Source organism: Lepidochelys kempii, chromosome 2, assembly GCF_965140285.1.
Source record: "Lepidochelys kempii isolate rLepKem1 chromosome 2, rLepKem1.hap1, whole genome shotgun sequence".
In the NCBI taxonomy this organism is placed as follows: domain Eukaryota; kingdom Metazoa; phylum Chordata; order Testudines; family Cheloniidae; genus Lepidochelys; species Lepidochelys kempii.
The window spans coordinates 138,825,650-138,847,670 of NC_136381.1; the positions used below are offsets into that span (position 1 = coordinate 138,825,650).

The following is a 22,021-nucleotide window of genomic DNA, read 5'->3' on the forward strand; positions in this document are numbered from 1 at the left end:
TTGAAGTAGTCTATCTCATGTGCTGCTTCCGTGCTTCTGCAAAGCTGCATATTCTCTTGATCACAGGTCCAAAATCAGAGGCTGAATTGAAACTTTCTAAAATAGTTTCACTATGTAAAATAACATGATTCCTATTAAAAGTCAAAACTTCTTTGTCTATCAGTTAAACTTGTAAAAAGTTTTTTCAGTATCTCAGTTTTAAGTTTTGGAGCTCTTCCTCACTTTTTTTCCAATGAGAAATTAATAGAAGTGAAAAGGTGGGAACTTCCCCGTATTTTTCAATTTAAAATTAAATTTCTGTTTTGAACACTTTCAACCAGCCCTAATGAAATTACAATAAGAATAGACATGGACTGCTCTGCGTTAATATTTTGTCCCCTTCCCATACTTTCTGTTAACTATTTCACTTTAATCACTGTTGCTCTAAAAAGGTTTTGGTATCCTGCCTGCCAATCTTAACCATGAATGCAGAGCTCACCAGTATTTCACTTGTGACCTGCTGAAAGAATAACATGGAATTGATTAATGCTCCACCTGGACTGACTGACTGATTCTAAATTGGAGAGTTTTTTTTTTAAGAAAACAAAACAAAACAAATTTGCTAATATAAATGTGCCAGGTTGCATTATGCAGCTTCTTCCCTTTCTCTGTAGCGTTTCTTATGAAAAGTTAGTATTTGGTAGTGAAAATTCTGAGCAAAGTCATGTGACTTATTAAACTAAACAAAATGACCTTGAAAAACACTATTGGTGAGAGAGCCTGATTGTGCCAGACATGCTATTGCTAACATAATTTTTCAAAATCATGAATCAGGCCCCTTCCTAAAAATCAAGATATTTTAAAAATAAATTTTGGCTTTCTATGTGCCTTCTGATTTTTTTGAGCTTCTAAATTCATTAAACCTAGAAAGTGTTTTTTTTTTTAATAATAGCTGAGATTCTCATGCAGTACCAGACTCTAGAAATTGATGCTTTAAGAAAAACAAATATCAAAATAATCATGAGATTGCTTCAGTTCATGACATTGCACACTTGATCAACTTTCATACCTTATTCCATGTCTGGCCTTACTGATGGTAGTGGGAGTATTCATAGGATAATGTACCACTAAAGTTGTTTGTGCCCGCAAAGACCAAAAAAAAAAAAATCAGACTCCATAATATTTGATGTATTTATTGATAGGAGTTCTGTGTTCAAGGTGCACAGACTTTGCATTTGAAAAGCTTATTGGTGGAAGAAGCAGCCAATGAGCTGATAAACATGTTACTGGACACAGAGGTGCATTCCAAAGGAGAAGATGAGAAGTCAGTTCTGCTTCCAGTCACTGCTGAAATGAGTGAGGTGAATGAAAGTACAGGTAAGAGGAAACACTTCAAAAGCAGTTTTCTTTGCTTCACACTTAGTTGGCTGTACATGTAGATAAAATATGCTGAGGGCCCAGAGGGCTCATAGTTAATATGGTACTTAGACACTTTCACATCGACAGATTACAGGCTTGAATCTAGTTTAGAGTGACTGAAAGGTGATACGAAATCTTGCAGCTGCTTTCCTTATGCGAAGTAGGCTAGTTACATCAATCCAACTCGCACAGTCAAGTGTCCATGTCACAGAAACTAGCAGTGATAGGCATTATTTGGCCACCACATTTCATAGAGAGAGGACAAGGCTTGACTGGATAGGCAGAAAGATATATCTTCACATTCCCAGGGGTAAATCTACTAGGTATGTATTTCAGATTTCAGAGTAGCAGCCATGTTAGTCTGCATCCACAAAAAGAACAGGAGTACTTGTGGTACGTTGGAGACTAACAAATTTATTAGAGCATAAGCTTTCGTGGGCTACAGCCCACTTCATCGGAGGCATAGAATGGAACATATAGTAAGAAGATATATATATATATACACACATACAGAGAAGGTGGAAGTTGCCATACAAACTGTAAGAGGCTAATTAATTAAGATGAGCTATTATCAACAGGAGAAGAAAAACTTCTGATTATCACTACAAAAGTTTTTTCTCCTGTTGATAATAGCTCATCTTAATTAATTAGCCTCTTACAGTTTGTATGGCAACTTCCACCTTCTCTGTATGTGTGTGTATATATATATCTTCTTCCTATATGTTCCATTCTATGCATCCGATGAAGTGGGCTGTAGCCCACGAAAGCTTATGCTCTAATAAATTTGTTAGTCTCTGAGGTGCTGCAAGTACTCCTGGTTTTTTTAGGTCTGTATGTAGTATAGAATTTAGTCTTCAGGTCACTGTAAACTGCAAAGTGGACAAGACATTATGGGAATCCACTCTCTTACACTTCTTTATGAAGATGGTATTAAAAACTGTTAATTTCCAGACATGTAATTGCATTCATGTTTCTCTCCTTGGTGTATTAAATTAAGTTCTAAATTACTATAATTTTATTGATCTGCTTTTAACAACAGAGGAGGAAGGGAGAAAGGAGAAACTGGCAGCCTCTCATACAGCAAGTCAGATTATGGCTGGGATGTCTCCTCCTTTAACAAAGAAGAAGAGAAAGGAGATGGAAATGTTAGCGGAAGAAGCCCAAGAACTGCTTACCCACTTCAATCACCGCAATATTGATGCCCTTTTGAAGGTCACTCGGAACACTCTGGAGACCATACGCAAGCGCATTCATGCCTCTTCTGCGATCAACTTCTTAGGTAGCCGTAGGTTCTACTACTTTACATTTTAATTAGTATGCTGAAAAGAACAATTAGACATGGTATCCTACTACCATGCTAAACCAGGGCCAGATCTTCAAAGGAGGGTGGAATAGGTGAACAAGCAATTTTGTGGGCTGTCTTGTTACACCACAGTTGCCTGCGTTGTACATTTCCCAGGGAATTTTCCCCCATAAGATGAATCCCCAGCTACTGGTGGGTTATGTTTATTATGGAAAAACTAAATATAGGTATTTTGGGGCCAGATGTATGAAAGTAGGTGTAGCCCTGTGCATGCATAGGGTGACCAGACTTTGTAACTGAAAAGCTGGGACAATGTAACCTGTTGGGTCTTGAAGTTTGTATAGAGAGGTTTGGCGCTACAGGTATCAACTCCCGCTGCTTCTGAGCTGACAAGCTGCCACAGACAGACACAGGTCTTTTAGGATTTGTTCATATATCATGAGAGAGGACACAAATCCAATTTATTTTCTTGGCAGCCCACCTTTAAAGACATAAATAAAATTAGAGGCTTCCATCTTTCATTTAAGTTGCATCTGCAATTTTGTGCACCACAATATTTGAGTATTCAAAAAATCATATCCTATTTAATGTACAAATCTGTATTTGAGTGCACAGATCAGATTACTTGCTGATAATTTTGTTCAAATGTTCATATAGCAATCAGCTTTTGTGGTGGGGGAGGAGTGCATAAAGTAATGGCATAGAGTTTAGAGGATATTTGTATTGCTATTGACTTCAGAGTCTTCTAATGCAGCTTCAGTTATGAAATAAACAGCTGGAATAAGTGTTCCCCCTAAACAGTATTAAGTTCAATATCCACCAATATACTGTATTTAAAAAAAGCTGTAGATGGTGAAAGCAGATCACTTTAAATTGGTTTAGTTTCATATCTATGGACAAAATAAAGAATACTGTACAGGTTTTTAAAACTGTATTTATAACAATCAGTTTTGTTCTTCCTTTAGACAGCGACAGTGTTTCTAAGCAAAAACAGAGTGCTCAGCCTATTTTTCGGACTAGTATTAACCTGTCTATCCCGAATATCGTTATGATGCCAGCTTTGGATGAGGTACAGCAAACACTTAATAAAGCTGTGGAGAGTATTGTCAGTGTCATGAAGGGAGTTGGGCAGTGGAGTAAAGAGAGAATGTCTAAGGTTTGTCTTCAGTAGACTTCCTTTAAAAATATATTTAAAAATCCTGCTCTTGAAAAATTTCTGACAGAAAATAAATATGATCATTCTACTTCCTACACAGAAAAAAATGCTAGAAAGAAAAATAGCTGCTTTGCGGCGCAGTAGCGAAGACAGTGATTCTGATGATGGAATGAGAGAGACTGGCATCAAAAATGCTCAGGGTAATTAACTTTATAATATCACTGCCTCAGATTTAGATGTAAATGTTGTCTCTCCTGTATGTGTTCCAGGATATGGATAACTACTTGGATATGAAGATGATATCACTCAGAATTCACTAATCGTATATCACCTTTGAGGCCAGATTTGTGGTGCATGAGCGGAAGAGGGTGCAAATACAGTGAGGGGCTGGGCACAATCCCTGTGCTTGCTATCCTGGTATATGAGGACCAGGAGGGTCTAGAGGTCATATGTGACCTCCCATGGAGATAGATGGGGACAGTCTTTTGCTACATCTGAGTTACTTGAACTGGCTTAAGGAGAGCTGCTAATTGTACCCTGCTAATGGTGTTGCAGCCCTGGCTTTGTGATGTTTAGCCCTCGCAGTACCTTCATAGGAATTCTGGCTGAGGAAGCCAAAATGTTTGTGGGGACTCCACTATGGTCGGATGTTTCCATGACCATTCCAATGTGCACTGTGGCTTCACAGCCACAATATAGTTTTTAGACCTGCACTTATCTTACCCCTTTAGAATGTTACTTTACACCAAAAGCAGAGTGCTCTTACATTTCATATAAGGAAATGTATTGCAGAAGTGATTGTAGTGATCACAGAGAAGCGGCTCTAATGGTTTCAGGAGAGGGTGCGATAGGGACTCTTAAAGACAAAGTTTATTTTGTGCAGCCATTTACATTCAGATACCTAAATGATTAAGAACACATTTTAAGGTGGTGTCTACTTCCTGGGTAGTGATTTATAGTAGTGTTGGAGTAAATTTGAATTTAAGCCAAATTCATCATATGTATCTATTTATCTTGGGTACTTACATAGTCCCTATTAGTGTAGCATCTGAATGCCTCAAGCCTGCTAATATATTTATCCTCACATCACCCTGGTAAGATAGGGAAGTGCTAGTACTCCTGTTTTACAGATGGTGAACTGAGGGTCAGAGTTTAAGGGACTAGCCCAGAGTTGCCACAGGAAGTCTGTGGGGGAGCAGGGACTTGAAGCCAGGTTTCCCAAGTCCTAGGCTAGCACCTCAATCATTGGACCATCCTTGAAGTAATACTTAAGCACACATAATGCTAATTTAATGACAGGTTTCAGAGTAACAGCCGTGTTAGTCTGTATTCGCAAAAAGAAAAGGAGTACTTGTGGCACCTTAGAGACTAACCAATTTATCTGAGCGTAAGCTTTCGTGAGCTACAGCTCACTTCATCGGATGCATACTGTGGAAAGTGTAGAAGATCTTTTATACACACAAAGCATGAAAAAATACCTCCCCCCACCCCACTCTCCTGCTGGCAATAGCTTATCTAAAGTGATCACTCTCCTTACAATGTGTATGATAATCAAGGTGGGCCATTTCCAGCACAAATCCAGGGTTTAACAAGAACGTCTTGGGGGGGGGGTGGTTAGGAAAAAACAAGGGGAAATAGGTTACCTTGCATAATGACTTAGCCACTCCCAGTCTCTCTATTCAAGCCTAAGTTAATTGTATCCAATTTGCAAATGAATTCCAATTCAACAGTTTCTCGCTAGAGTCTGGATTTGAAGTTTTTTTGTTGAAGAATTGCAACTTTCATGTCTGTAATCGCGTGACCAGAGAGATTGAAGTGTTCTCCGACTGGTTATAACATTCATAAACCAGTCAGAGAACACTTCAGACTGGTTTATGAATGTTATAACCGGTCGGAGAACACTTCAATCTCTCTGGTCACGCGATTACAGACATGAAAGTTGCAGTTCTTCAACAAAAAAAACTTCAAATCCAGACTCTAGCTAGAAACTGTTGAATTGGAATTCATTTGCAAATTGGATACAATTAACTTAGCCACTCCCAGTCTCTATTCAAGCCTAAGTCATTATGCAAGGTAACCTATTTCCCCTTGTTTTTTCCTAACCCCTCCCCACCCCCCCAAGACGTTCTTGTTAAACCCTGGATTTGTGCTGGAAATGGCCCACCTTGATTATCATACACATTGTAAGGAGAGTGATCACTTTAGATAAGCTATTGCCAGCAGGAGAGTGGGGTGGGGGGAGGTATTTTTTCATGCTTTGTGTGTATAAAAGATCTTCTACACTTTCCACAGTATGCATCCGATGAAGTGAGCTGTAGCTCACGAAAGCTTACGCTCAAATAAATTGGTTAGTCTCTAAGGTGCCACAAGTACTCCTTTTTTAATGCTAATTTAGTACTTCAATTTCTTCGGCTATAGGATGGAGAGGGTGCCTTTTTGGGATCCCCTTTTCATTAATATCAATATACCTGAATGGTGGCCCACCTCCCTCTGCTTGAGATGATGACTTTATCTTTCTCCAGAGCTGGTTGATGCTGCTTCCAAATGCCACATTTTTTGGCTTAGTCACTCTAAGTGATGTACATGGTATAAACTCCTGGAAAGAAAGAAAAACAGGGATTGTTTGAGTGAGACCGAAACAGAGCGCCCTGCCCTACTCTGTGCTGGGGACCTTGAAGTGAAGGTTGCAATTTGGTGACAAGGATTGTCTGTTCAGTAGGTGTCTTTGGTGAAGAATGGCTTTGTATCAGCCACTCTTGGAATTAACTATACTCTTTTGATGGATTAAAATATTAAGACTTAGAGGGAATAGCTATTGAGAGACCATGTGTCTTCAACTTGGGAGTTTTGTTGAACTGAAAATTATAACATTTTCTTAAATTGGTCTTTACAAATACTTCTAATGGCTCTGTCCTTTTAGATACTACCTCAGAAGTAGCAACTGCAAACTTGCCTGCTCCAGTGCAAAACAGAAACCACTACAAGAGTGTTTCTGAGAACAAGGAAATTATTAAATTGGTCTCTGTACTTAGTACTGTCCTCAGTTCTACCAAAAAGGTAAGCGAGCAGGGTTATGGTTGAATCTTACAATCTATGGCAATGTCCTTATGCCATGCAATATAGGGAACATACAACACTGAGCTAATGCATATAGGATGGTGACATGCTTTTAAAAATTGCTTAATAAGAGCAAGATAAACTCTGATGGTGGAGAGAGAACATTTGTAGTTGCAAAGTTGCATCATGTCTAGAAAGGGTAACTTTGAACAGTAAAAAAGCACACAGCTCTGAAAGGTTTATGGGAGTGCAAGCTTATTGTTTAACATAAAACTGAAAATTTATAACAAGTCCATAGGGTGTGAATTACCCCACTGGACACATCTGAAAGAGTGTAGCTAGTACATCTTAATGATCTATGACAGAATTAGGGGGTAATTTTTCATGAGTGACCAAGACACCTGCTACAGAAATGTATTGGTGAGAAGGGTGAGGTTTGAGAAATGTATTGGTGAGAAGTATTGAGGTTGCAGGAACAAACCATCCCGATGGTAATAAATAGTAAATATGGTGGGCGAGCAGCTTGGCTTAACAGTGAAGTCCTTGCTGATCTTAAACACAAAAAAGAAGCTTACAAGAAGTGGAAGATTGGTCCAGGGAGTGACCAGGGAGGAGTATAAAAACATTGCTCAGGCATGCAGGAGCGAAATCAGGAAGACCAAATCACACTTGGAGTTGCAGCTAGCAAGGGATGTTAAGAGTAACAAGAAGGGTTTCTTCTGATATGTTAACAACAAGAAGAAGGTCAAGGAAAGTGTGGGCACCCTACTGAATGAGGAAGGCAACCTAGTGACCGAGGATGTGGAAAAAGCTAATGTACTCAATGCTTTTTTTGCCTCTGTCTTCATGAACAAGGTCAGCTCCCAGACTACTGCACTGGGCAGCATAGCATGGGGAGTAGATGGCCAGCCCTCTGTGGAGAAAGAGGTGGTTCAGGACTATTTAGAAAAGCTGGACGAGCACAAGTCCATGGGGCCGGATGCGCTGCATCAGAGGGTGCTAAAGGAGTTGGCAGATGTGATTGCAGAGCCATTGGCCATTATCTTTGAAAACTCCTGGCAATCGGGGAGGCCCCGGATGACTGGAAAAAGGCTAATGTAGTGCCCATCTTTTAAAAAAGGAAGGAGGAGGATCTGGGGAACTACAGGCCAGTCAGCCTCACCCCAGTCCCTGGAAAAATCATGGAGCAGGTCCTCAAGGAATCAATTTTGAAGCACTTAGAGGAGAGGAAAGTGATCAGGAACAGTCAGCATGGATTCACCAAGGGCAAGTCATGTCTGACTAACCTAATTGCCTTCTATGATGAGATAACTTGCTCTGTGGATGAGGGGAAAGCAGTGGACGTGTTATTCCTTGACTTTAGCAAAGCTTTTGATATGGTCTCCCACAGTATTCCTGCCAGCAGGTTAAAGAAGTATGGGCTGGATGAATGGACTATAAGGTGGATAGAAAGCTGGCTAGATCATCGGGCTCAACGGGCAGTGATCAATGGCTCCATGTCTAGTTGGCAGCCGGTATCAAGCAGAGTGCCCCAAGGGTCAGTTCTGGGGCCAGTTTTATTCAATATCTTCATTAACGATCTGGAGGATGGCATGGATTGCACCCTCAGCAAGTTTGCAGATGACACTGAACTGGGAAGAGTGGTAGGTATGCTGGAGGGTAGAGATAGGATACAGAGGGACCTAGACAAATTAGAGGATTGGGCCAAAAGAAATCTGATGAGGTTCAACAAAGACAAATGCAGAGTCCTGCATGTAGGCTGGAAGAATCCCGTGCACTGCTACAGACTAGGGATTGAGCAGCTTGGCAGCAGTTCTGCAGAAAAGGACCTAGGGGTTACAGTGGACAAGAAGGTGGATATGAGTCAACAGTGTGCCCTTGTTGCCAAGAAGGCTAACGGGATTTTGGGCTGTATAAGTAGGCGCATTGCCAGCAGATCGAGGGACGTGATCGTTCCCCTCTGTTTGGCATTGGTGAGGCCTCATCTGGAATACTGTGTCCAGTTTTGGGCCCCACACTACAAGAAGGATGTGGAAAAATTGGAAAGAGTCCAGCAAAAGGCAACAAAAATTATTAGAGGGCTGGAGCACATGATTTATGAGGAGATGCTGAAGGAACTGGGATTATTTAGTCTGCAGAAGAGAAGAATGAGGTGGGATTTGATAGCTGCTTTCAACTACCTGAAAGGGGATTCCAAAGAGGATGGATCTAGACTGTTCTCGGTGGTAGCAGATGACAGAACGAGGAGTAATGGTCTCCAGTTGCAGTGGGGAAGGTTTAGGTTGGATATTAGGAAACACTTTTTCACTAGGAGGGTGGTGAAGCACTGGAATGCGTTACCTAGGGAGGTGGTGGAATCTCCATCCTTCGAGGTTTTTACGGTCAGGCTTGACAAAGCCCTGGCTGGGATGATTTAGTTGGGGATTGATCCTGCTTTGAGCAGGGGTTGGACTAGATGACCTCCTGAGGTTCCTTCCAACCCAGATATTTTATGATTCTAAGGCAAGATCCTGAGTTCTCAAGTAAAAGTTCTGCCAAAGCTAGTGGGAGATGGGCCTCAGTAGGACTGGTGTATTAAGTCCTTAGACAAAAATGCAGCTGCTGCCTCTGCAGCTGTGGAAGGGGGCATAGATGTTCTGCAGACTGAGGTGCAGTGGTCTGGCTGTGGGGAGATAACCCTATGGGTGTATATTTCTTGCATTCTGTGGTGTTCATGGTGTGAAAGGGGTGGGCCATCGACCCAGAGACTGTATTGTTATAGGGGCCACGAGTGTGTGCTGGGCCTACTCACAGCCACTGGCTTCTGAAGGTGCTCTGCAGCCTGGGAATGGTGATTTACCTTGCTCCACCTTGTATCTGCTCAGAAACTGGCTCATCATTTAGGGTTGGTAGCTGCATTGAAGATTTGGCCAGAAATGTATACATTCATGAATGGAATGAAGGGCTCACATGAGACTGTGCATGTCACAGCACATCATCAATGTGCAAAAGGCCTAAATACTGTTCTGCCTAACTTAGAAGTGGACACTACTGCCATCTGGATCAAATAGCAATATCCAGCACATGACACTGGTAGAAATCCAGGATAGTGGTTATTTCCTCATAGGTGAGTAAATATATAAACCCCAAAGTAACGTTTATTTCTCATTATTCAGAAGTTTCCAAATGGAAGTGGGTTACTGGAAAGTGCCAAAGGCAATGTAAAAAAATAGATTGCAAACTAATTAGGCACTCTTTTGTCTCCAAGCTCCTCTTGGCTATGGGAAGAGAGGCTGGAATAAGCACAGCAATGGGAATGGGACAGAATTCTATTCCCTGCTCAGACACTGACTCCATGTGTGAACCTGGGTTAATTCAATTTACTACTGTGCTTCAGTTTCTCCAGTTATAAAAACTCTCCCTGGCATGCTGAGGCCCAGCTGAATTGAGTTTATGTTCAGACAGCACTGTAAATATACAGTATATAAAAGTTAAGTATTAAGGCCAGTTTGACAATTATGGGGGATATATTGGCACACTCATCCTCAGTGGGGGTTTGAGAGGAGAAGGAGATGTTAAATAAAAGATAATCCAAGCAGAAGAGAAAATGCCTCTTCTATTTGAATTCTTGCCACCAGCATTGCGCCTTTTAACCTAAAGGGACAATATTATTTTCACTGATTTGTAGTTGAGGTTGCATACCAGTCACTGAGGGGAGGTTTTAGTACTAAATGATCTAACAGGTACATGGTGACTTGTTCAGCCATATTCAGTATGTTTCATTGTTGTTTTTTGTATCTGAATAGATATTGCATTCTAGGAGGATTTGCTTAACTTAAATATTTCAACACCCTCCTGTTTGGTACTGAAATGCAGCTTACCCCACCATTTACTTCAACTGAACTTGAACCAGCATCTGAAACATCTGAGAAATTACTTGTTCGCAACTGCTCACTGAGAAACTTCCTTTGACCTTGTAATTTATTCCAGGAGGTTCTTACAGCTCTGGAGAGTTTCAAATGTTATGACCACATCTGGCAAAGGAAGAAGGAGGAAACCATCAATAAGTTCATAACAGGAAACCCTTTACTCTCTGAATTTGAGTCCCAGATCCTCCATTTCAGAGACTTGGAGCTGGAGATAAACTCAGAACCTGAATACATCTGTGTGGGAGTTATGGCACTATATACTGGTACAGTGGTCAGCTCAAGCATTTTGTAGAACAAATTTCAGAGTAACAGCCGTGTTAGTCTGTATTCGCAAAAAGAAAAGGAGTACTTGTGGCACCTTAGAGATTAACCAATTTATTTGAGCATGAGCTTTCGTGAGCTACAGCTTTCTCACTCTGACCTTTATCATTAATGCATATTGCAACAATTGAGACTATTGCCTTAAAATTCACTTTTTAAATTCTCCCCGTGATTATACCTCTGAGACCCATAAAAAGATTCTTTTGAGGGACAGTATCTTAAGCTTATAGCCAGGTTTCTGTGATAAGATCTACTTTTACCCTTCATGCTTAGATCTGAAGCATGAATTATCTGTGTCAAAATGTTACTACTGTTTGGAAGGAGTCACATGCATTTACATATATTTAGAGTCAATTCATGAAATTGTTTCAAAGTTATTGTGCGGGGGAGGGGGGTGGGGGAAGCTACTTGGTATGCTCAGAACATGGCTACAAGGGGTGGGTATAGTTGCCCTACCAGAGGGAGACACACTGTTGCAGGGGATAAAGTGGAGTGTGGGTGTGTGAAGTAATCACACTAGTCAGTATGTGGACGGAGCCAAGACTCAGCTGGCATGCCTTTCCCCTTCCTGCACGTTCCCTGCCCACCTGTGCAGCATGGGGACTAATGGCCCTGCAGAGGGAGGGAAGAGCCTCATTCTGTGACCCACAAAACAGGTAACATGCTCATGGGAATAAGAGGGCTCCCTGCATAGGCACATATGACATGTCAAAATAATAAATGTCACACTTTGCATAGGTAATAGAAGGACCTACAAGCAATATCCTATATGAAAGAGGATAATTTAAACTAATCCTATACATTGTCACTAATACATATTCATCATTGAAGCCAGAGCAGTTTCATGTCCTTGATTTAGATCTTGCTTTGAAAGGTTTTACTCCAGCATAGCAGAAATAAGCATTGGGACCTTAATTTTCCCCATTGAGATTGGAAACTTGTGCCCATTAAATCAAATGCCAAAGCTCCTACAAGTTAAATGAGTAGTTTTGGTATCATTTGTTTTTTAAAGATTTCACTTAACTCCCCCCTCCCCGAATTATTCTAAAATGATTGAAATGATAACTGTCCCGTCATGTTTTTATTTAACCTGATAGTTCAGTGAATAAAGTTGGAGTGAGGACAACTAAACTGATGAACAAGATAATACATGTGTAGTGTGAGTGCTCACAATTGTGTAAAATAGAAATTAAAGAGCCAAATTATGGCTCCTTCTGTGTGAATTCACAGCCGGGGAAGGGTCCATCCAAAGCATTCCAATACAGGAATCAGTCATCATTCAGCTGCACCCTGATTGGGGTGGCACTTGAGCTATGAACAGTATTATGTACCCCAAAAAGGGTGATGGATGGGTTCTATGCGTGGTTTTTCCCTCACCATATGCACACTTCTACCTGGAGGCTAGAACTAAGGGAGTGCACTTACAGAGGGGCTGAGCATTGGTATAGCAGCACTTGTGAAAATAGGACCCTGAAATGCTTGTAGAGGTACAGCCCTTGCCACTCTTCAGCATGCTCGCTCCAGCATCTCTGAAGACATTACATAAACTGCCTTCTGTAAGCATATTGGCTCCAACCACTGAAGCTCAGTGCCTCAAGGACCCTTGTCCAGCATCCTTGTGGCACTGAGAGGCAAAAACAGGTCCTCAGCAATTAGATTGTTTTAAGATTAAATTGAAATGACCATTCTGACAAAATTTACATTGCTTTTTGCCAAATCTCTTAACTCCATAAACACGAGAATAAAACACATATGTAACAGTCATCTGAAAACAAAATCAATGTTTATATTTGAAAAAGTACTGACAATTTAACAAGAGGCTTGTGTGTATAAAGCCTGTGTTTGGGGAAATTATCTAAAATGACTTGTTGTCTGTTTTCTAGCTGACCTGAAGCTAGCACTGGCTGCAGAAACCAAGGCTTGGATGATTGAGTTGGGGCGTCACTGTAACAAGAAATACAGAAGAGAGATGGAAAACATTTTCACATTTGTGGAGGAAATCGGCAAGAAACTGAATCGACAAATTAAGGATTTGGATGACATAAGAATAGCTATGACTGCATTAAAAGAGATTAGAGAGCAACAAATCCCCATAGACTTCCAAGTGGTACCAATTGAGGTAATCAAAAGGGGATAAGTGTGTGTTTACTTCTGGTGTGTATAGAACACTGTCTTGCAGTGTAAATTTTGAAAATGTGATGAGAATATCTATCTATCTAGCTATCTTAGTGCTAATATGAGCTAATTAGTTAAATAATAAAATGAGTCTGGTCCTGAAAGTCCTTCATGTGCAGAACTCCCATTAGGGCAAATGTAAACTCAATGAGCCAAGAGGCAGGACGTAGGCATGACTTGCCATAGCAGCAGAGAGAAATGGAGAGGCTCAGGCAAGTGGAATTCTCAAATGAGAATTACTAAGGCAGTTGACAAGAAGGCTGTTGCCCTTGGGTGCTGCAGAGGCCAAAGCGTATGGAGACACAAAGGAGGTGACTGTTAGATGAATAACCAGAGATCTTTGGAGTCTGGTAGAACAAGTTCAAGCAGGCTTAAATGTAAACTGTATAGGGAGGGTATCCTGCAGATCTAAGTCAAGAAGGAAGACAGAGGTGGAGTTTTGCCTGAGGATGTACATCTTACTGAGGACAAGTACTTGATAAAGAAAAGTGTTCCTGACTCTTGGGAGAATCACAGGTTCTCCTGATCAAGACTGAAGATTCAAAGAATATGCTGTAATTTTAAAGAAAATACCCATTTCCTATTTGAATGTTTCACCATTAAAGCATGACCTTATCCCAATGCAGTTTTGTACAGTGTGGCTTATTGATGGCTACACCTCAAATAGAAGCTTCTGGCTTAAATTCCCAATCAGCAACCAACTATTTTGTGCTTCTGTTGTGCCTGCCTTTTGAATTCTTAGCTCTTTAGTTTAGCCTAGTGCATATTTTCTACTTACCAGAGATACTAGCAAGTCTACTCTTTCAGCTTGGATATATAAGGGGTACATTTGCTGACGAAATGCTTGATTAGGACAACTGTTTTTCAATGTCAGTTTTCTCTAGAATAAACTTCAGCAATTTCTGAAGTGCAGTTTATAGCTGTAATTAAGGAAATAATGTGCTAATGTGCTCCAAATATGAGTTGTGGACTGAAAATATTGAGTTTCATACATGATACTTTCAGTATCCCTGGAAGCTAGAAAGCATTCATGCGTTTGTTAGAGGTGCAAATAACAGACATATCTGTTGATTCACATACCAGTTTTTGGCTAGCTTTGTATCTTGGCATACTCTTCCTTAGGAAAGCTCATATCAAGATTGATTTTTAGTCCATTATTTGGTCTAAATAAAATGTTTTTCTTGGCTGTCATTAGTACAGTACAGTTCCAGTTCCTCTTTCACCCATATTTTTGTTCAGACCAAACAGTTACCCAAAGTTCTTAAAGTTCTAGAATGAAAATACATTAGACCAATTTAATTGGTTTCTGATTACTTTGCTAGTTGTTGCAATGTAGTATATCAAAACAAAGCATCCGTGGTACATATGAAAATTCAGGTACTCAGAGACCACAATACTGGAATCTATAGATGTGGGAGGGGCAGAGTTGGGGGTGCAGGTAATAAAGCAGCTAATATACTTAATTGTCAATTCATACACCTAAGATCTCTGGTAAACCTTGGCTGTGCTGGATTCCCACTGCTCTCAGTGGTACATGTCTGATATTAGATTTAAGCATGTATGCAAAAGAAGATCTGTTCAAGAGTGTTGCTTATTTTATTGTAAAATGTTTAGCTACTTCTCTCTTCCATGTATTACCAGTGGTAGTGCTGAACATAGTCATTATCGTGGGTCAGTTCTGAAGCATAGCTGTAATTGAATTCCTCTTACCCGTATCACAATGGAAATGAATTTGTAGGTTACATAGGCTCTTGTCATTATAACCAGAAAATAATTTTAGAGCAACAGGTTGAAACACAAACAAACATCCATCAGATCCAGGAGTCGAATGCTGTGAAGAGGAAAAACAGTAGTTTTAATTTCTGTGTGATCATGGATTCCTGAATTTGTTGTTTATGCACAACTATATTAGCACAGCCTTCCTGCTTCTCTAAAAGGCCCTCTGGCACTGTCTTCAGTCTCCCACATTTAAAATCTTGAGGATTTATGTATGTATTTGCATAGAATGTAGCATGTTCTGCACATGGTGAATATAGATGCAACCATTGTTTTGACAGGAATCCTATGCAATGTTAAACAAGTATGAGTTGCTGGTGGCAAAGGAAGAGATGGAGAAGGTGGACACCCTGCGCTATCTCTGGGAGAAGCTTCTGGTCCGGGCAAATGAAGTGCAGAATGAGCTAGTAGCTCTGCAGCCTAACTTCAGGGGAGAACTAATTAGCACTGTGGGGATATTTACTGAAGATTGTCATCAGTACTATGCAGACTACGACAAGGTATTAATCTGTGGAGTGTTTCAAAAGAAAGAAACTTAAAAAAAAAAAAGCATGCAAGTTCTCTGTGTGACCCTTGTAAACCATGTGGTTTTCAACTTCATTGCAAAGGGGGCTGTGATCATGAAGCATGAGAGTCAGTTAACTTTTTTTCTGGAGCACGTGGTAGGGGTTGTGATTTTTCAGCAAGGGGAGCTGGGGTCAAATGGGGATGATAGTTCAATGTTACGGAGGCTTGCTCAATACAAGCCGATTGAATAGTGCTTATACTCCAGTGAGTGGGAGGTTTGTCTGGCATGTAGGAGGGAGGAAGCTCCTTGCACCCTCCCAATTTCACTGTTGCAAAGAAGACAGAGTCAGTCTCCAGTAAACCAGCTCACTAGCATCTATTCTCTCACCAGTAGAAGGGGATAGTGATGGGTACTTCTTAAAGGTCCTTCCCAACTCATTAAGTATGAAAAGTACTTGAATTCCCTTCTGTCACCCTTAGTTGTGCCAAGCACCTTTCCCTATGAATGGACATGCTGATCTCTCTGGTACTACTAGATGTGAGTCAGGGTGGCAAAACTCAGTCGTAGAAATTATTAATGAAGTTAACACTTGAACAGACAGTGAAATCATATGTGCCAAATGCTTTATTTTTAACATTGGTGAACAGCATCTTTAACTTTCTTCTTCCAGAATGGACCAATGGCGGTTGGTCTTGAGCCTCAGGAAGCCAGTGACAGGCTTATCATGTTCCAGGTATTCATTCTCAATTAAAAGACTTAATTAAAATGTCATGTAAGTAGCAAAAACATTTCAGTCAGTCAGAATTTAGCAGAATACTTAAATAAATTCCACAAGGTTATATAGTCCATTTAATTTGGCTACTGGGACCGAAGTTTGTTGAAATTTTTTCAACATTAGCTAGCAAAGAATAATAAAAAATTGAATAGCAAAAATGGGTAACATGCATCTTACATACAGAATTTGTATAATAAAACATAATTACTAAGTGCAGGTGTCCTGATTGGAGTCTAATTGTGCTGAGCATACACTTTGATATATCTGCATCTTTGGTCTCACTTTTTAATGCTCACTCCACATCACCAGGCTTTTGCCAAATCTTCCCACTTCTTTATATTATGCAACCCTCCCCCAAACATATATACTCTTTGCTACCCTTCTGATAAAATGCTTCCACATGCCTTGGCTAGTTTCCACTCTCATTATAGCAGTTTTCTCTATTTGGCCCCGCTTCCCATGTTGCTCCCACAAGTACAGCCAGAGTTCACATGCAAAATGTGGTCTGAGTTGCTAGGAAGGAAAACCTGACTTCCCTATTCAAATCCCTCACTTGAGGATTTGCACTTCAGACCTGAATCCTAGCTTTCAAGGTCTGCAAACCTCACCTATGCCTTTATTTCTTCTCTTCCATATCATAACCAACCTTTCTTACTCTGTGCCACCAAAGATAACAATCTGACTAGTTTCTTCAACCCACCCCACTATTCCAGAAACAACCTTCTATCCTACCATGTAGGCTACCACTCGCTTCTTCCATGAGGACTTCCAACACAGGCTCTAGTAAGTGTCCCATTTTTATTTAAACATAACTTTCTAACCATCCTTTGCATCACCTTGTGTTGCTTGTCTGCCTTTAGATGATAGATACCTGTGAGCAGGGGCTATGTTTTCTCTTGTAGAGCTCTGACCATAATACTAGCATTTGCATCTATATATTTTTATTAGAACCGATTTGACAGCCTCTATCGAAAATACATGACCTACACTGGTGGGGAAGAGCTTTTTGGTTTGCCTGTTACCCAGTATCCTCAGCTACTTGAGATAAAGAAGCAGCTGACCCTGCTACAGAAACTTTACAGCCTGTACAACAATGTTATTGACACAGTCAATGGCTACTACGATATCCTCTGGTCAGAAGTTAACATTGTGAAAATAAATAATGAACTTTTGGAGTTTCAGAACAGGTGAGAAAGTGTTGAAGTGTGTACAGATGGTTAAGCTGGGTGTTTTTACTTGTTGAATAATGGTAGGGATTGCCTTTTACTCATTATACTTAGAAAAGCATGTTCTTGCTCTTTAAAATGTAGTTGAAATCCTCCACTCTTCTCTTTTTACTGTCTTCACCAAAGAGGGAGTAGTTTACCAATTGAGAGTTAAAGGATTCTTGTTCCTTGGGAGTTTTTTTCCAAGTAACAAATAATTTCCCTGTGTCTAGAGGGCAAATTTGGAATTGATCATTACTTTTCTCTAGTTGAAAGATGGTTACATTTTTCTGAAATACAAATGGAATAATTTAACTTAACTTTCCACTGCAGAGGACCCCTTCAGTAACCTATGGGGTTGCTGCTGTGTAACCCAATACTTTTCCTATCTAACAGGGGCTGATATACATGTACAGAATTGAAGCTCTTGTCAAACAGGGAATTGAGTGAGTTCAAGACTCAAACCTGATTATCCTGCACATCCAGGCAGAATACTGCCACTAAGTACCACATAATCAATAGTATTGGTCAAAAGTTTGGGGAAGGAGAATGTTTGAGAAAATTTAAACTCTTTACCATTTTTGAAATTTGGCAAATGTTGATTGAAAAATAAAAATAACTTAAAAAGAATTCCAGAGTTGTATGTGGTGAAGAAATATTACTGGGATAATAGTTGTTATAATGTAGTAAAGTGGCTCATGATGGAGTAAGCGACCGTGAAAATGCTCATTGTAAGGGTAGTACGATTGTTCAGCTGAACTCCTTAGAACAGGTGTGTAGTCTTCTCTGATCTGCAGCCAATGAAATAGGCTGATGGGGAAAAATATAGGTTCTCCTAAAGCATATGTACAATTACTAAATTCAGGGAACTTAAACTAAACTCTACTTTAACTTCGGAACTGTGTTGTGCCATTGCTGTTGCTTTGTTCCCTTAGCTAATTCAGTAACATAAAGGAACATCTGAAATGCTTCAAAAAAGTTAACATTGTATACATGCAGGTGTCGCAAACTTCCTCGCGCTTTAAAGGAATGGCAGGCATTTTTGGATCTAAAGAAGACAGTCGATGATTTCAATGAGTGCTGCCCTTTGCTTGAGCTTATGTCAAATAAGGCCATGATGGCTCGGCACTGGAAGAGGATTACAGATCTCACTGAACACGGCTTTGAGGTGGAAAGTGAGACCTTCAAATTGAGGAATATCATGGAAGCACCTCTGCTGAAATATAAAGAGGAAATAGAGGTATTAGTTAGAATGGCACAGAAATGAGCAGTTAACACTTTTCAAGGCACTGTAATATCCTTAGTGTGACCTTTTTCATAGTAGTTAAATAGAAGGAATCCATACATCCTTCAAAAAGAAAAGGAGTACTTGTGGCACTTGTGGTACTTCAGTAACTCTCACATACTCAAAACCACACTAAGGTATCCTTTCCAAATACTCAGCCCATTCCTGAGGTTTCCCTTGAATTTCTTTTATGAAGTAACAAAGCCTTAACATAGCCTGTGCTTCAAAACAAACATCAATCCTGCAAAGACTTAAAGATTGTAGTGGGACCCAGCACAGGAGTTAAAATTTGTGCAGGTGACTTGCTTTGCATTAATGAGGCTTTGAAAGATCATTACTGAGCTGGCCATCCTGTCCCTACCACTAGTAGGGTGGTGGTGAAAGATGATCTTGAGAAACTGTAGATAGGTAGATATCTTTTGTATAGCCACTCAGCCTTTTGTATCCTTAAACTGGAGTTAAACAGCTGGTCTGGCTGCCAGGAATGAGCAGAGTAGCTCTCTACCTTCTCATGTAACTCATCTGTAGAAGGATTGCAGTATCAGTTTCTGCCTCTTTCAGGTGTGTTAATTTTAAGGTGAATATGAATAAAGAGGTTTCCATTATTTTTGCACGTGAAAAGTATATCAGTAGTCTTTACACTTACTGATTTATGTTAACCGTCTAGCCTAGCGAATGCTATGGAGAGAGAGGATAGTAGAATAGGGATGCTTGAGGCTGAGCTGAAAGAGCTTCTCTTATTAACTGGCTATTTATTTACTAGGATATTTGCATCAGCGCGGTGAAGGAGAGAGACATTGAGCAGAAGCTGAAACAGGTGATTGCTGAGTGGGACAACAAAACTTTCACCTTCGCCAACTTTAAAACTCGTGGTGAGCTGCTCTTGAGAGGAGACAGCACTTCAGAAACGATTGCTAGCATGGAGGATAGCTTGATGGTTCTGGGCTCTCTCTTGAGCAACAGGTAACAGAAAGGGGATTTATTATTAGCAAAAGACTTTGGCTTGTTAGATAAAGTTGCCCCTTCCAACATAAAAGGAAAAATAAGAAAATAAATACAGAAATACCATTAGTATATTAGTGCTAAACATGAAGGCCCCATCCTGAAAGCTGCCCTACGCAGGTGGTCAGCTTTGCCCTTGCAGAGTCATATTGATCTCTGCGGGGCTCCATGTAGGTATAAACACACACCCATGGTACAGGATTAGAATCTAAAGGATTAACAATTCTTTTAATCTGTGCATGATCCCCTGACTTCCTGGGAACCTAATTGCATGGACTGAGGACCATATATGGTTCCAAGAACTTCTCATGTATAAACATCTGGACAGTTTACAGGTCACAACTAATCCATGTTAAGTTGCAGGTGTGCTTAGAGTATAAAATGCTATCTCAATGATGTGTGTTAATTTTAAAATTTGAAAGGATAGGGTTCATTGTAGATCTTTGTATAAAGAGAATTGGCTGTTTTCTTTGGATGGAAAACTTGTTTTCTTGTAAATCGTCTGGATTTCTATATTTTATGACAACTCAACAATATAATGCGAAAAATGATGTAAGAGTCAGGGGAATCTTGGATGACTGCTTGCTAAGGACCTATCAATTAAGTGAGATTATGGCTAGATGTTGGTGGCAATCTTGGGGTTTCTGACACTTTTTAATCTGTAATGTAATTAGAGATCACACTAATTGCAGATCACTTCCTTATACCACAGATAGTTGTAATAACTTTCATTATGTAAGCTGCTATAGGTTAAAAAAAAAAAAAAAAAAAAAAGTAAAATCATTGTTGACCCTTCAGTGTCCCTAGAGTAGTTCACATTGCCTATATTTATGTATTCAGGGTTCTTGAAAGATTCTGGATCCAGTCCTGCTTTCCTTACTCACTTTAACATTCCCATTTTGGAGTCCAGGGATGAGCAGGAATTGACCCTGGAAAAAATGGTGTATAGAAGACCTTAAGTCAGTGTCGCATATTATCATATGGGTAGTGGTGGTAGTGAGTGCTGTCCAATTTATACAAGGCATTCATTTTCCTCACTTAGAATGTCATGTGCTTGATAAGGCCAAAACATGCTTTAAAAATCATAGTTTTCTTTTCTAATTGCAGCAACTTTATGCATTTTTTTTTCAGGTACAACACCCCATTCAAGGCGCAGATCCAAAAATGGGTACACTACCTTTCCAACACAACAGACATAATTGAGAACTGGATGACAGTGCAGAATTTGTGGATTTATTTGGAGGCTGTTTTTGTGGGCGGAGACATTGCGAAGCAGCTTCCAAAGGTTTTTGAATAGCTACTTTCTTTTAAATCTACTTTCTAAATACACAACTGAATTAGTTTAAAAATGACTCAGGCATTTTCTATAACTGTAGGTTTCAGCATTCCTGCTTTGTCATCTTCCTACCCTCAGGCCTTTGAAAAATGTGAGCAGAAGGGTAGGGTTTGTGGAGAGAACAGTGTGTAAAGCTGAAATCCATTTTTAAAAAGTACTAGATAGGGGTTTTGAACTATGTTGTGATAATCTTTACTCAGGATCTTAAAATGATTGATATTTGTACTGGTTTTGTTGAAATAAAGGCATACACAAAACCGAATATTAACTTCTTTGAGAAACAAATTTTGGGCCTCACATCTGGTACAAGTATCAGAGGGGTAGTCGTGTTAGTCTGGATCTGTAAAAGTGGCAAAGAGTTCTGTGGCACCTTATAGACTAATAGACGTATTGGAGCATAAGCTTTCGTGGGTGAATACCCACTTTGTCAGATGCCACAGGACTCTTTGCCACATCTGGTACAGTTTACATTGACATGAATTGGGCCCTTGATTACTAGCTTCCTCTCATCATAGATGTCTGCCATATTGTCCTTATTGTGGACAACTAGTAAAGTGATAGTTTATATGTATTAATATTGAAAAGAGTGCATGATTATCTGTCTATTGAAAGTAATATTTTTATTTACTTTTTTGATTCATCTTAAGTGTTACTACAATCAAAATTCACTTTTTGTTTGTACAACTTGTACCACATGTTGCATATTCAAGTTAATTCCAAGTGCAAATCCAATAATTAGGAGCACAGACAATTGCACTTGAACAAACAATTTCATTGTCCTGATACAAAACAAATGTAACTTTAGCAGTTGCTTCA

The 22,021-nt window shown here is 39.9% G+C and overlaps 1 protein-coding gene across 6 annotated transcripts in view; it reads left to right on the forward strand.

Moving 5' to 3' along the window:
* DNAH5 (dynein axonemal heavy chain 5) overlaps nucleotides 1-22,021 on the forward strand; it is a 307,171-nt gene that overhangs the window by 129,319 nt on the left and 155,831 nt on the right. For 5 of the 6 annotated variants that reach the window (XM_073332323.2, XM_078851639.1, XM_073332327.2 and 2 more), the window contains 13 exons: nucleotides 1,182-1,356; nucleotides 2,438-2,677; nucleotides 3,667-3,857; nucleotides 3,958-4,057; nucleotides 6,778-6,914; nucleotides 10,884-11,085; nucleotides 13,027-13,262; nucleotides 15,376-15,594; nucleotides 16,273-16,335; nucleotides 17,326-17,564; nucleotides 18,582-18,822; nucleotides 19,631-19,830; nucleotides 21,001-21,154. In XM_073332323.2, the coding sequence (XP_073188424.2) occupies nucleotides 1,182-1,356; nucleotides 2,438-2,677; nucleotides 3,667-3,857; nucleotides 3,958-4,057; nucleotides 6,778-6,914; nucleotides 10,884-11,085; nucleotides 13,027-13,262; nucleotides 15,376-15,594; nucleotides 16,273-16,335; nucleotides 17,326-17,564; nucleotides 18,582-18,822; nucleotides 19,631-19,830; nucleotides 21,001-21,154 (2,397 nt within the window). The remainder of the gene's footprint in view (nucleotides 1-1,181; nucleotides 1,357-2,437; nucleotides 2,678-3,666; nucleotides 3,858-3,957; nucleotides 4,058-6,777; nucleotides 6,915-10,883; nucleotides 11,086-13,026; nucleotides 13,263-15,375; nucleotides 15,595-16,272; nucleotides 16,336-17,325; nucleotides 17,565-18,581; nucleotides 18,823-19,630; nucleotides 19,831-21,000; nucleotides 21,155-22,021) is intronic. The other variant, XM_078851640.1, reaches the window with a different exon arrangement.